The following is a 15,280-nucleotide window of genomic DNA, read 5'->3' as shown; positions in this document are numbered from 1 at the left end:
TTGACTGAAATCATTAGTAAAATTATCTCCCTTGGTGGAACTCTCCTTAATTAAAGGAAGTAAAAGTATGACGTCTAATGGCAGACGAAAAGATGAGATGTGCATTTGGTGACAACTGTGATGAAAAAACCCTGGTTTTGTTAAAAGAATGTAAAAAAGATACAGCTGCCCATCTTAGATACTTGAAATGCAACACAGAAGACATTATTATCCCAGAGAGTGTCCTAATACGAAATCGTGCAGGTGATATGGGACTTGGCTTGTCTAGTTTATATCAACATGTATGTGCCTATCACAGAAATATTTTCGGGCTTTACTGGAAGAGGACCAAAAGGACCTGTTGTCATCCACTTCACCATAACAATCAATCAAGTATGATCGCTCGAGGACTCAATATTGTACAAAGCCGAGAAATATGGCTAAAGTTGAATTTGGTTTTGCCAATTGGTTCGGGTAAGATTTTTATGTATATTTATTTATCAATTTTTAGTAAGTTACAGACGGAATTGTTTTTTGTAAAACCGCCTAATTAGCCTAAATAAAAAAGCATGCAGAAAACGGTACTATACATAATATCAGGGTTGTCAATACCGGTAACTGAATAAGAAGCGAAATAGAAGGTGGCATCCTAATATGAGAAGGGTGTCTAAATGGGATACTCCCCCTATAAATGTAGAAGGGACAAGGTTGTCAGAATAATCTGAGAATTACATTCATACCCTTTTATCCCATGGATATAGCTTATGTGATATTGTTTTCATATCCCACAGTTTTGATGACACAATAGGTTTCACGTTAGCATAAATGATGATGAAGTAAAATAAAGTTGTGTCCTATATAAAAACAGTGTAAAATATTGATTGTTGAGATTTTGAGTATAAAACAAAATGTAAACACTAATGGGATAAAAAGAGTCTCACATAATTTGTAATTAAATATGATTTTTATCCAACTCGTGCTTTTTATTCCCTTGTCAAGGCTGAGATGAAATCCTATATGTACATGTATACTATAGCTGGGACAATTCCGTAACCCTTAATTAGGTCTTTAATGGACAACCCTTTGATATCCTAAGAATCAGCGGCTATCAGCCTTGTTTTAATTCTATAACGTTTGTGTGAAACATCTCTACAGAAATTTAGGTATAACGTATAGATATGTATATGCATAATATTCTATTATCACAGAGATATGAACATTTCATTTCTGATCATGCTGTTTTATAGGTGTATGCAGAAGATGCATAGAAACCCACAAAAAAGAAATCAGTATGGGGGTAGATCTGAAGGAGGAGCTGAAAGGTAAATATACTGTACATATTTACTTGTATATATACAATTTATATATATATATATATGCTTTTATTTTTGTATTATTATGTCAAGGATGTAAATACTTTAGTCAAAGTAAGAGTCTATATGTAAATATGTACATTTCCAATTAATTTTCCCTATAATTCTTTACAAAAAAAATGCTGTTCATTTTCTCATGAACTACATTAGGTATGTACCACGAATAAGCATAAATATCTCCATTATTACATCATCATATAATACCGCTCTTGACATCAGAAAATATTTACATTACATATATTTTTTGCATATAAAATGAATGGAAATCAATTGCATTCAAAACACCATAACACAGACAGGGTACCAAGGGGTTAAAACATGCGTTTTAGTGTGACGTCATAATCGTTGAACGCCGACGCGCTAACACGCGTTATTCAATTTGTTTGCACACACCGTTGCAGTTATGAAACTATATCACTCAAAAAATAATGATTCATTGCTTAAATATAGTGCACATGTTTTGTTTTGAAAATGACAGTTGAACCGCTTAAATTTATGGCAAATTATCAGAAAAATAATGTAAATATAAGAAATGAATTAAATTTTTTTAACATTTATGAGGTATATAAACTACAACACTTCACGTCGGCATATTTATCATGAAGCGCTAATTCATTTCTTAAGTGTATATTTTATTTATGATTCATTGATAGTATTGGTATTTGGTGATCTACAATAAATATGCAAACCTTACATAGTACATACTATTATAAATTTACACATTAAATATTTAACTGAAATTAATTGCAAGTAGCCAAGTATATGTGTTTAATTCATAATTTAGTTTACTGATAATAAAATAGTTAAATTAAAATACCTTACCAAGTAAGCAGAATAACTCCTATTTATATGGAAATATTACAACATCATTCTTGTACTTACTTCTGCATGTCACTTACCAGGGTTTTATCAAAAAAGATTGAAAATATTACTTCATTCAAAAAATAGTAAAAAGTTAATGTTTCTTTTCCAGAAATGTGTACCTTGCTTGAAAAGTCAGCAAATGAATCAAACAACACAGGTACTTTAGTATTATATTCTTTATTGATTGATTGATTGTTGATTGTATAACGTCCCTCTTGAGAATTTTTCAATCATATGGAAACGTCACTGTAAACCGGTGAAGGGCTTCAAATTTTGACCTTTACTCGGCACTCATGGCCATTGAGCAGTGTCAGAGGGATCTTTATCGTGCCAATGCCTGTGGCTGACAAGGGGCCTCGGTTTTTAAGGTCTCATCCAAAGGACCCGCAACTTTCACTTCAAAGTGCCGAGTGCATGGCAAAGGAACAGTTGCTACCAATTTTAACGACTAGGTCAGTCGCAGTCGAGATATGAACTCACGACCTCCGAGCGAGCGCTGTACCTTTATATTCTTGAAGATACAGCATAAATTGATAAAAATATAACATACATTGTATAAAAGTATATAAAATCAGTGTTTCATTTATCTCAAAATGAATTTGAAATATTTAATGTATGTATCATATATTTTCCACACTAGTGAATAAAATATATGTACATGGTTTTTGTGATCATGCAATTCAAATGACACACAAGCAAATTCAAAAATTGTGGTCCCCCGCTTTCGGTGTTTTTTTTTGGTGAGATTTCATTTTTTAAAATTTTTTAATGACATTTTGTGTCTAATATGAACGCCCTATCATAAGTCATAGTCAAAGTTAAAGTTCTCATGATTACAAAAAATCTCCAAGGTGAAAAGGTCAAGGTTGTTGGTATCAAATGAAAGTTCTTGCCACAAAGAATACATATGTGAAATATGAAAGTCCTGGTATCTACTGCTCAAAAGTTGTGGCCAAGGTCAAAGTTTTTGAGAAGTAGGTCAAACTCCAAGGTCAAGGTCCAAGGAGCAAAGTTCTTATTATTCAATGAAAGGTCTTTTCACAAGAATATATTTATGAAGTATGAAAGCCTTAGCCCTTACCATTTAAAAGTTATGGTCAAGGTTAAAGTTTTTTCACAAGTATGGAAATTTCCAAGGTCAAGGTCAAAAGGTAAAAGTTGTCGGCATCCAGTCTGGTCTTGCTACAAAGAATACATATGTGAAATATGACAGTCCTAGTACATGTACATACCATTCAAAAGTTATGGCCAAAGTAAAAGTTTGGAATTTTTGTGTAAAAGTGGGTCAAACTCCAAGGTCAAGGTCAAAAGGTCAAATTAGGTGGTACCCAAAGAAAGGTCTTGTCACAAAGAATACACATATGAAATATGAAAGTCATAGCTCCACTGAATCAAAAGTTATGGGCAAGGTTAAAGTTTTTGTGACGGACGGACAGACTGACGAACATAAGGACAGATGAATGAGATTTAATGTCCCCTTGCTTTTGCAATAACGGGGAACAATTAACAGAATTTGTGCATGTACTAATTATTATTGTATAATGTTAATATAAAAAGTAATCATGATCATGATGATATATAGACACATATTTGAGACTTGATAGTTGATAAACACAAAATCCCTGAGAACAGTTTACATGAAGTAATTCAAGTTAAGTCAAAAAGGATGTGACTTATAAAATGTTAATTTAAGTTTAGTCCATAGTCCCAGTTTTAGGCTTTATTAAACGATTCATTAAAAACAAAAACATGCATCATGACCTTTTCAATTATTTTACAGAGCAAAGAGACAGTAATGTGGAGCAAATGGAAGTAACTGTAACAGAAAGTACATTTATATTACCTATAGGTAAAAAAAAAAAAATTAAACAATTTAACCCCTCTTGAAAAATTGTAGTCAACTATCCAGTGTATATCAATTATTTTATAAATAATTTGTACATGCAGGCAAAGGCAGGATAACAATGTATATCAATGTTTATATGTAAATACATTTTTTATACATGTACTTGCATGTCACAATGTAAGATTTACTAGTACCTTTCACAATTTAGTTAATGAGTGTCCTTGATTAAACAAGTACATGTATTGTAAGTCTTAGATTAAGGTCAATGCAGATATATCTGAGTGTGTAAAATCCTTGATAATATAAGCATATTCTTCCATTTTTCCCATCTGGATCATAGTACATTGTACAGGAGTAGGCGTCTGAAGTTTTTATTGTCTAAAGAAAAAAATCCAGAAAAAAAATTCCCACCCTCAGATAAATTTTTAGTTGAGAGTGGGATATTTTTTTCTGGTTTTTTTTTGTTTTTGTTTGTTTTTGTTTGTTTTTTTTTTTGTTTTTTGTGACAATTAAAAACTTCTGACTCCTGTGATCATAGCACCACAACCAAACATGCTTATGAGAAAAGTGACCTTGAGCTTGAGCTAAATTTCAAAGTCAAAGTTTAAGGACATGAATCTTTTCTGAAAAGGGGTATCATCTAAATGATTACTTGCAGTTGGATCCATTTTTATATTCTCTAAATGATTGTAAATATATGTGTATATTTTCTGTTTCAGTGAGTGGAAATGATGCAGTTGTAGATCAAAATTTTGAGTCTGAAGTTTCCTTGTCACAAGTTACAGATTCAGGTATCAACCTATACAAATATGGCTTAATTTACTAAATAAGGTCAAAAGTCTTCATCAGCATTCATGTACATGTCTCTTTCATCATAATACTGTAAATCACTTTTTATTTGTGAGAACTTTATTTTTGCGTAATTATGTGAGACAGTGTGCTCGTGAAAATTTGATTCTTGCGTACAATAGCATTCCTTAAGATTATATAGAGCAATAACCTCAATTCAATAATTATGTTTTGCTAATAAAGAGTCAATGACTTTCTCGCGAAAATAAGATGTCGTGAAAGTTTAGCAATCTACAGTATCCTTTAGTTTACTAAATGTGGATCTTTTTTGAAAAGGGATATCATTTCAATTATTATACTTTAAGTTGGGTCCATTTTTATATTCTCTAATGATTGTAAATATATGTGTATATTTTCTGTTTCAGTGAGTGGAAATGATGCAGTTGTAGATCAAAATTTTGAGTCTGAAGTTTCCTTGTCACAAGTTACAGATTCAGGTATCAACCTATACAAATATGGCTTAATTTACTAAGGCCAAAAGAAAATATACTCTTATTTCCTGTCCCCTGGACAAAAAAATAGGGTAGGTAGGGAAAAAAATTTATTTTGAGATTTTGTTTTTTTCAAAACTCAATGATTGCAGAACACATAGCATGTAATAATGATAGAGCAGTTTATTAACAGTTTACAAAACAAGTTTGTCAATAAAGATTTATATAGTAAAATTACCCTTTACACTTGTGACAGTATTTTCTAGATTCTCTCTAATGAAAACAGGGTAGATATTCAGAAACAGCACACTTCTTTATCGCAAACATGCACTTTTGATAGGTCTGCCAAAGTTTTTTGTTCAAATGCCTCAGAGATTCATCTGCAAAAACATTAAATATAGTTGGTTGAATTTAGTATTTCTGTTAAATAGCCAAAATCAGGTCGGGTGACAGGAAATGAGTACATGTATTTATTTGTTTTGGCCTAAATAAGATCAAGTTTCTTGATCAGTGTACTAATCAGTCATGGATTATAATCAAACCTGATTGTATTGAATAGGTTGTTTGTTTACAGAGCTAAAATTTACATGAACTTTGCTGATCAGAGAGTGCCCAACATCCATCTGTCTGTTATGTTGTAATACCAATCTAATTAAAATTAGATGTTAGATCCGCTCGCAAACTCGCTACGAGTTTGCAAGCGGATCTAACATCTAATTTTAATTAGATTGGTTGTAATACTTTTTTTTTTTACAATTTAGAGGGGAGATAATTAAGGAACAGTATAGCTTTACAGCATCATTTAAAAATCTTCTCAAGAACCAGAAAGAAATCTCCCACTATTCTTTGGCCCTTTGTGCAAAGTTTGTGTCATAATTTGCATCCCTCCTTCAGCATGTGGTGGTGGTTTCAAATGAGTGAAATTTTTATAGAGGAATGTTAAGCAACAAACAATCAAGTAGTACATTCAATTTAATTTAGTTAAAGGCCCTGGGGGAGGATGGGGCCAAAAATTGGGTGGGTGAATTCATTGATTTTGAAGCATCCCCATGTTGTATGGATTTAAGTATAGTCATGATCCCTTAGGGCTTGGATATTGTCATTTTTTTTTTATAATAAAGAGGGGAAAATATTAAAGAAGACTAAAAATAACTTGGTAGACACATTGATATTTGTTTTTGTTCATTTGTGTTGTTGGTAAACATTATCAGATTGACACTAACAGCTTCATCAATTAATTTGGGCATTGGTATCTACATGTTATGTATGGATAGAGGGGAACACTGACTCTCTTAGACCTAGGGGGTGGGGAAATAGAGGTGACTCAGGTGAGCATTGTGGCCCATGGTCCCTTTTGTTATAATGTTGAAATCGATCAGAATATCGATTACATGTATTTAGGACATCATAAACATCACAATTATGCCCTTTTGTTCAAGGGCTTACATGAAAACTAATTTTGTTAAGATGCCTTCTTCAGGTGTAATATTCCATATAAACTTTAAATGTGAAAAAAATCTATCATTGATTTTACAGATTTCGAATTCATATCATCTCAGTCTACAAGTGCATCTAATTGGTCAAAAGATGAAAGAACTCAACGTGAACTATTCAACCAGGCAATGGATATTCTATCAAGTGGTGATTACCCCCCTTTAAAGTGCCAGGTTTCTCAGAAATTGGACCAGTTACAGTACTCAACAAAGAAGTATTACATACGTCAAGCACGTTTGGCAATTGAGCTTGTTTGTGAGAGCATTGCACCATGCCAAGGTAGAGATTTGATGCATCAAGTTTTTGACAGCATTCCAAAGGAGAAACCAAAACAAAGTGATGCAATTACCGAAACAGTTATTTCAGCTTACATGAAGGCAGAGGATCATACTACGAAAGTGCAGATTTTATCAATAATTGTAGGACAATATACCAAATCAGAACTCTTGTCTCTTGTTGAAGGGTTAACTCTCTACAAAATTGATGCTGCAAGAAAGTATGCTGCGACCCATGGACCAGGGCAGTACATTACGCCACCAAAGATCACACGAGTACGAATACCAAAAGAGAAGATACATCATTTCATTCAGTTCATTTCATCTCCAGCTTACCTGCAAGTTGTCGGATTTGGATCAAGACACTTGAAATTATCATCAGGACTAAGTGTAAAAATTCCAAAAGTGATACGAACTATGATAGCTTCTCGACTCATCACCGCATACGATACCTATTGCAAAGAAAACTCAATCATTCCTCCATCAAGAGCAACCCTATATAAAATCATCAAAGCATGCCCTGCCTCTCAACTGAAGTCTCTGCATGGATTGGACAACTACATCAGTGATGGAATGGATGGTATTGATACATTGAAGAAATTGATATCCAGTCTTGCTATGAAGGGTCTTTCAGAGAGCAAAGTTGCTGAAATCCAGAAAATGATGGAAACATTGAAGGTACATCTGAAGAATGAGTTCAAAAGTCACATCTCCCCTTCTAGTGACTGCATTCATCACTGTACTCAGTTTGCATTGTCCGAAAAGGAATGTGATCATGTGCATAATGCCAGCTGCCAGTTATGTGAAACTATGTATCATGTGAAATTGGAAATTGCTGATCTCGTAAAACGTACAACTTTTAACAGCACTCAAGACAAAGAAGAAACAAACCACGATTTTGAGTTGGCAATAGAAAAGATATGGGCATGGAGAGATCATTCAATTAGAACAGTGAACCAGGATCTGTGCAGAGAGAATATCATTCAGAACCTACAGGAACATGAAGTGATGATCATAGCTGACTGGGCAATGAAGTATTTACCACAAACTTTTCGTGAAACACAGTCCGAGTGGTTTGGCAAGCAGGGTATCAGCTGGCACATGATTTGTGGGATTCTTTGTCAGGCACAGTCAACAACAGAAGATAAAGAAGACCAGAAGAACGTTGAGATAGTTTCCATAGTGCATCTTGTGGAAGAGGGTAAACAAGGATGGCACTTAGTTAGTCAAATTTTCAGCAATGCTTTCAAAGTGTTGAAGTCCATCCATCCACATCTAAGGGATGCATACATCAGATCAGATAATGCGGGTTGTTACCATTCCTTACCAATGCTGTCCTTTCTCTGGAAATTCCGCAATGAATTGCCACTAGTTGTAAAGCAGTATGATTTCAGTGAAGCACAATCTGGCAAAGACTTGTGTGACTCGCGAACAGGATCCTGCAGGCTTCACATGCTGAATTACATCAATGAAGGCCATGACATCACAAACACTTTGCAAATGAAGGAGGCACTTGAAAGTCATGGTGGTATAAGAAACACCTATGTTTCCATTGTTAGCCCAACATCTCCTATTGATACACAGCCAATACTTTGTGGGCAGTTGAAGAATTTTCAGATCTCCAAGTATAACAATTTCAGCTTTGAAGATGAAGGACTTAGGGCTTACAAAGCTTATGGAATTGGAGGAGAGCTGATAAATGCTTCAGATATTTCCAGGATTTCCGAGCAACTGTCATTAGCAGATGAAAAGTTGGTAAGATGCATTAAATTACTTTGTAGAATTTTTTCAACCAATACTTTTTGTTCAAGATTTTGCAGCAAATTGCTATGATGATGGTATATTAAATGCATCAATTATATTTTCCATAGGTATTTTCTGACCCAAAACAACCAGATTTCAAAGCAGCATATATAAGGGGGAGCACAACCAGAGACAACTTTTCTTGCATTGAACCAGATTGTATTCGGGTGTTTAAAAAAGAAAACCAACTGATTCACCATCTTGCTGTTGGTAAGCATGTGTATGATGATGAAAATTTGGACAATCTGAAAGACAGGAGCATGCGAATTTGGTCTTCCCAGTGCCAGGAACTGCAACTGAATCAACCTGTATCCTGCTATGGTGTGGAAATCTCAGAATCCAATTTTTTTGCTGAATGCCCTGGATATGCATTAAAAAAGAGAAAAAAAGCAGTCCGCTTCTCTCCAAAGGTGAAGAACTATCTATCAGTGTTATATAATCATGGAGAAGAGTCTGGGAAGAAGCCTAGTCCTTTCACGATCTCCAAACAAATGAGATGCGAGACAGATGTCGATGGGAACTGTCTTTTTTCACCAGCTGAATGGCTTTCACATCAACAGATTAGAAGTTTCTTTGGAAGTTTATGTATGAAGAAGCAGAGAGAAGCTGAAAGATCTGGAAAATCCCCTGACATAAAAAAGGATGATAATCTTGAAGAGGATGAAGACCTTCAAAACATTATCAGTGATTTGGTGGCACATGAGCATCAGAGTTTACTATCAAACATTGTTAAAGAATTAACATTTTGAAAATGGTGTGTTTCAGTTTATGAACTGTTACATGCTAATAGTTTACTTCTGCTTGTCAGTATACAAACAATCAAATGTGAATTTCATGCTTTCATGTAAGTTCGATAAATCTGATTTGCCAAGAAGTGATATTTAAAAATGTGGACTTTTTTTCACCTCAGTTTGGGACCCATTGTTTTTCACTCATTTTGCCAAACTTTGAGTGCAGTATGTAGCTTCTGTAAATTTTAGCTATTGTATTTCCTTTTAAAGTAAGATGGACATTAATACACTTGATACTTTTCAAATGCATGTAAAGGAAGTTGAATGAGGATTGCCATATACTTCATGAGATATATTGTTTTTGTTTTTATAAATCTAAGGTATTATGAAAGACAATTGATCAAGTTAATTCTTTTCATTTATTTGTATAATTTTTTTTGCATCACTTGAAAGTCTAGAATTTACAGCTTGCCTATGTATTAGTTTGTATTTTAATATACATATATGAATCAAAGAATTTACAGCTGACAGACTCTTGATATAACTAATTAGTAATACTTGTAAATATGAGAGACCCATAGGTCACATCTTTCACCTGAGTAACTTCTTTACGAATTCCCCTTTTTATAGTAGTAATATCATTTATTTGTATGATTTTAGAGCAAATGAAATAGCAATAGAGGATAATTAGGGTCTTCCGCTTCCTTCGGAAGACCCTACTGTTATTCTACTGTTTCTTATTATTATTTTATTTTTTTTTTCCCGCTCGATTTTTGACAGGCAATTTCTCAAAAACCTTTGGACTGATTTTTATGAAACTTTCAGGTTAGATACCTTGTAATTAAACCTATTTATACCTGTTTTCAATTTTTTGATACATGCCTTTAATTGTGAGTTATTGCCCTTTAATTAATAATTTTGATGTCTCGTTTCCACTAAAAATCTCAAGAACGACGTAAGATATTTACACGAAAGTTGGAGAACTTGTAGCCAATACATTGTAGACGTGCACAACGATAAAATTATGAGCTGATTTCCTAAAGTTTGGAAGCTATAAAACGGCAAATTTTAGTAATTTTTTTTCTTGAATTTTTGCTACTTTTTGTGTAATAACTTTTGAACCGAGAATAATTTGGTAAGAAATATAGAACAAAAGTTGTGTGTAATTACGAGAGCTTTCATATTAGATTAATGAAAAAGGGGCTGGCCCCTATAATTAGGGGTTAATAGCTCATACACGTTTTTTCTGATAGCTAAAAATATTGGTATATTATGAAAAAGTTTGACTGAAATAATTTCGAACATATAAAATCTTGTCATTTGATATAAAAAGAAATAAACTTCCAGCTATATTTCATTGTTTTTTTTATATAAAACAAGTACATGTTTGTGAGAAACCTTTCAGGAACAAGTTGTCTATACTAATATTATAGCCAGCCAAGCCTTTTCTGCATAAATGTGCACATTTTTAGTTGATGCATCTAAAATATATAGATTTAATTCGGTGTTTCTTTGTTTTCTTTTTATTCAAATAATTTCAAAATGTGATGATGTACACAACAATAATTAGTACCTAGTTTAGAGGATTTTTCGTGCTTGTTTGTAAACAACGCGCGGCATTGTGGGAAATAGGAAGGTACTAAAGACGCGATGTACTAAACACTCCTTTAACCTGATTCAAATTTGTCTGTTAATGTTCCAAACAAATGAATTTTTGTATAGCATATGCCTCGAAGTCATAACGTCTGTACCTAAGTAATTTAAAATACTCAATATTACCATTTGATTAAAAATTAAAAGGTCAGGTTAATATCAGGTCTCTAGTATATCCCGTTTTTAGTGTGCCCCTTCGAGTCGACGTCGGACACATGTTTGTCATGGTTTACAAACTGAAAATAGAATGATTTGTGAAGTTGAACATTTTCTCACGAAGAATCCGTTTGTAAACATACACACTCATTTAATCTGGAGCTACGAAGTACTTTGTCACTTCTCTGGAACATTATTCTAAGCAGAATTATCTCGATTCATATATTCTAAGAATCTTGTGTGAATTGTTTACGAGGAAATTCTGACTGTCACATTAACAAGGATGAACACTCTTGACTCGGCTTCGGATTCCCCAGTGATAATTTTATCGAGTGCCGAAAGAGCTGACGGCGACATTTTAATGAATGATTGGCTTGGACCATTGGAATGAAGGTTAGAATATTTTTATTACTTATAATTTACACTACTGATTACATGACAGTGACGTACATTGATGTTATTAGAAATACACAGACACACCGATATATTATCTGTTTTACAGTTCAGACGCTCTCTGTTTGCCTTGTAAATCCCCACAGCTTTATATTTTATTTTTTTTTTAATTTGAGGATGTAATTTCAACAGTCCTACTATCTATCATAGTGATCATACTCTATAATTCAAACTGCACTTAATGTTACAGAATATATTCAACTAATTATATATTGACAGTGTGACTGTAAGGGTGAGGACAGATACTTATTTAGTTTTAATTTAGATTGTGCTTGTCAAGCTGCATTTGACATTTGGTGCATCCATGCTCAATGTTCACACTGAGAGTATATTCAAATGTTTAAATGAATAAACTGCTCGTTAAATTACTTCCCATTAGCTCCATGTGAACGTGAGTAAGGATAGCTAGATTTAATTCAAATTAAATAGAAATGAATTTTGAATGTTGCTTAAACATGTTAAAGAAGCTAAGCACTGTGTGTCCAAAGTATACTGCGGAAAAATTGTGTGGAGCAATGTGCAAGTCACAATCTTCTTTTGCCAAGGTGTTACCATAAGAGCTCGCATTATGGGCAGGGATTTGTGCTGCTGTCTGGACTCGCTATAAATAGATGTTCTCAAAAAGTCTTAATTATTTAATATCATACTTTACTGACAAAAAAGGATAAATATTGCTCAGTTAAATTGCAAAAGAAATTTGTTTAAAAAAATTGTAATAATAGAAAGTTTGCTTTTTTTGTTTGATAAGACTGCTGTAATGGTTTAATGTTTGTTTATTTGCCTTAATCATACATTTTTCTGTCATTTCATGGTGCCACCACTTGGGATGGTATTAGCTGCAAATATAGACTTGTACTCAGCACTCATTACCTTTAAGAAGTAGGAGATCCATTTTGTGCTAACACCTACCCTGACACAGAATCTTGGTTTATGCAGTCTCATAGGAGTAACCTGTCTAAAGCATTTAGCAAGGGGATTGGAACCTGCGACGTAAGGTTCAACTTCTTATTGATACTTTGATGTATAATATTTATTTGAGAATTTCACTCATTCACATACTTAGAGATATTGATATTTATTATACCTTTACTGTAATTACTCTATATAAAAGTAATACCATAAAACCATCTATTTCCCCGAAAAGAGACAATTTCCCTCATCTGGAGACTACTCCCTGAAAACAGGGCTACTCCCTGGAAAATCAGAGCTACTCCCTGGGACTACTCCCTAATGAATATTTATTAGTAATTTTGACCAATCAGAGTGTTCAGTGGGCAGAGCGTTCAAGGAATCTCGAGTCTGTGACGTCATGTTATTAGCAATGTAACTATGACGTCAAAACATTTCGACATGCGATGTCAAAATCATACTTGAATTCTAGCGAAATGAAGACAACGTTAATTCTTCGAAATGTCAGTGAAAAAACTTTTGTAATTGGAAAATTATTGAATTGTTTAAGGACACGATGCATCACTCATCATACAGTCTGTTTAACATGCGTTTGTAATTATGCTTCTGCAATTTATCTTTAAAATGTCGGAATATCTGGTAAAAAAATTAAATTGCCTATGATTGTTTCGGTATAATAAAACAGTTATGTAATGTGAACTCGAAATTTAGATTTATTTCCCCTCGGCAGGAAACTTTTCCCTCTTTTTCAACCATAAATTTGCTATTTCTTCATTCCCATTCCATAACTGTATAATATTGTTGAATAGCATCAATTTTAACCTTTAATTAGCTAAGTAAACATGTACTGTGAGTTTTTTAAGGTCTCATTCATTTTATATGCCAGATGCATGTTAAGGAACATTACTGCATAAATGTTTTTATCTTAAATTTAAAGCTTTTTACTAAAATAGAGATATGTTAGTTTTAACCCTCTTCAAATTAGGGTAGACCTTTACTATAAACTCAGCAATGTGATAGTGTTGTGTGAACTTGTGTTAGCGAAACAGTGTGTTGTATGAATTTGTGTTAGCAAGGCAGTGTGTTTTGTGAACTTAATTGTGTTAGCCTGACAGTGGGTTGTGTGAATTCTTGTTAGTTTGACAATGTGTTGCATAAACTTGTGTTAGCGGGACAGCGTGTTGTGTAAAATTGTGTATAAAGTGTAGGTGTGACAGTGTGTTGTGTAAACTCGTGTTAGCTAGACAGAGTGTTGATTGAACTCGTATTAGCGAGACTTCGTGTTGTGTAAACTGGTGTTAGTGAGACTGCGTGTTGTGTTAACTCGTGTTAGCGAGACTGCGTGTTGTGCAAACTCATGTTAGCAAGACAGCGTGTTGTGTGTATTCTTATTAACGAGACAGCATGTTTTGTGAATTTGTGTTAGCGTGACAGTGTGTTGTGTGAACTTGTTATCCTGAAAATTTGTCGTGTGAACTGGTGTTAGAGAGATAGTGTGTTGTGAGAACTCGTGTTAGCAAGATTGCATATTGTGTGAACTCGTGTTAGCCAGACTGCGTGTTATGTGAACTCGTGTTAGCGATATTGCATGTTTTTTTAATTTGCGTTAGCGTGACAGTGTGTTGTGTGAACTCTGTTAGCCTGACAGTTTGTTGTGTGAAATCGTATTCGGATGACAGTATGTTGTGTGAAATGGTATTAGGATGACAGTGTGTTATCGCAACAGCGTTTGGTGCGAACTTGTGTTAGTGAATAGTGAGACAGTCTGTTTTGAGAATTCGTGTTAGCGTGACAGTGTGTTGTGTGAACTCTTGTTAGCCTGGCAGTGTGTTGTGTGAAATGGTATTTAAATGACAGTGTGTTGTGTGAAATGGTACTAGGATGACAGTGTGTTATCGCAACAGCATTTGGTGTGAACTTGTGTTAGTGAATAGTGAGACAGCCTGTTTTGTGACTTTGTGTTAGGGTGACAGTGTATTGTGTAAACTCGTGTTAGCGTGACAGTGTATTGTGTAAACGCGTGTTAGTGAGACTGCGTGTTGTGTAAACTCATGTTAGCGTGATAGTGTGTTGTGTGAATTCATCTAAGCGTGACACGGTGACAGTGTGTTGTATGAACTCGTATTAGCGAGACTGCGTGTTGTGTAAAACTTGTGTTAGCGAGACAGCGTGTTGTGTGAACTTGTGTTAGCGAGACAGCGTGTTTGTGAATTCTTGTTCGCATGATAGTGTGTTGTGTGAACTTGTGTTAGCCTGATATTTTGTTGTGTGAAATTGTATTAGCGTGACAGTGTGTTGTGTGTTTGTGTGAAGGTGTTTTTGCATGATTACTTTGCACTTGTATGTTGTCTTATTAGGGAATAGCATAAATGACTGCCTTAATTTGTGTAAACTTCTTTTAATTGATGAAAGAGTACATTAAAATTTACAAATTATATACAGAAAATGTTACAATATCTTATCT

General features: G+C 33.9%; 1 protein-coding gene and 1 long non-coding RNA gene across 2 annotated transcripts; both read left to right on the top strand.

The window, feature by feature from the left end:
- Positions 1-1,225: 1,225 nt before the first annotated feature.
- On the top strand, positions 1,226-4,051 carry LOC134276583 (uncharacterized). Its single transcript, XR_009994080.1, has 3 exons — positions 1,226-1,301; positions 2,326-2,373; positions 3,997-4,051. It is a non-coding gene; the product is annotated as an uncharacterized LOC134276583 (long non-coding RNA).
- A 1,219-nt stretch (positions 4,052-5,270) lies between these two features.
- Positions 5,271-10,304, top strand: LOC134276582 (uncharacterized). Its single transcript, XM_062758823.1, has 3 exons — positions 5,271-5,348; positions 6,879-8,866; positions 8,983-10,304. The coding sequence occupies exons 2-3, from the start codon at positions 6,965-6,967 to the stop codon at positions 9,661-9,663; spliced, it is 2,583 nt and encodes an 860-aa protein (XP_062614807.1). The 5' UTR covers positions 5,271-5,348; positions 6,879-6,964; the 3' UTR covers positions 9,664-10,304.
- Positions 10,305-15,280: the final 4,976 nt, after the last annotated feature.

This window comes from Saccostrea cucullata, unplaced genomic scaffold, assembly GCF_032062105.1.
Source record: "Saccostrea cucullata isolate Sc308-1 unplaced genomic scaffold, CSIRO_AGI_Scuc_v1 ctg6837, whole genome shotgun sequence".
Classification (NCBI taxonomy): domain Eukaryota; kingdom Metazoa; phylum Mollusca; class Bivalvia; order Ostreida; family Ostreidae; genus Saccostrea; species Saccostrea cuccullata.
This window is presented reverse-complemented; position numbering and strand designations above follow the sequence as displayed.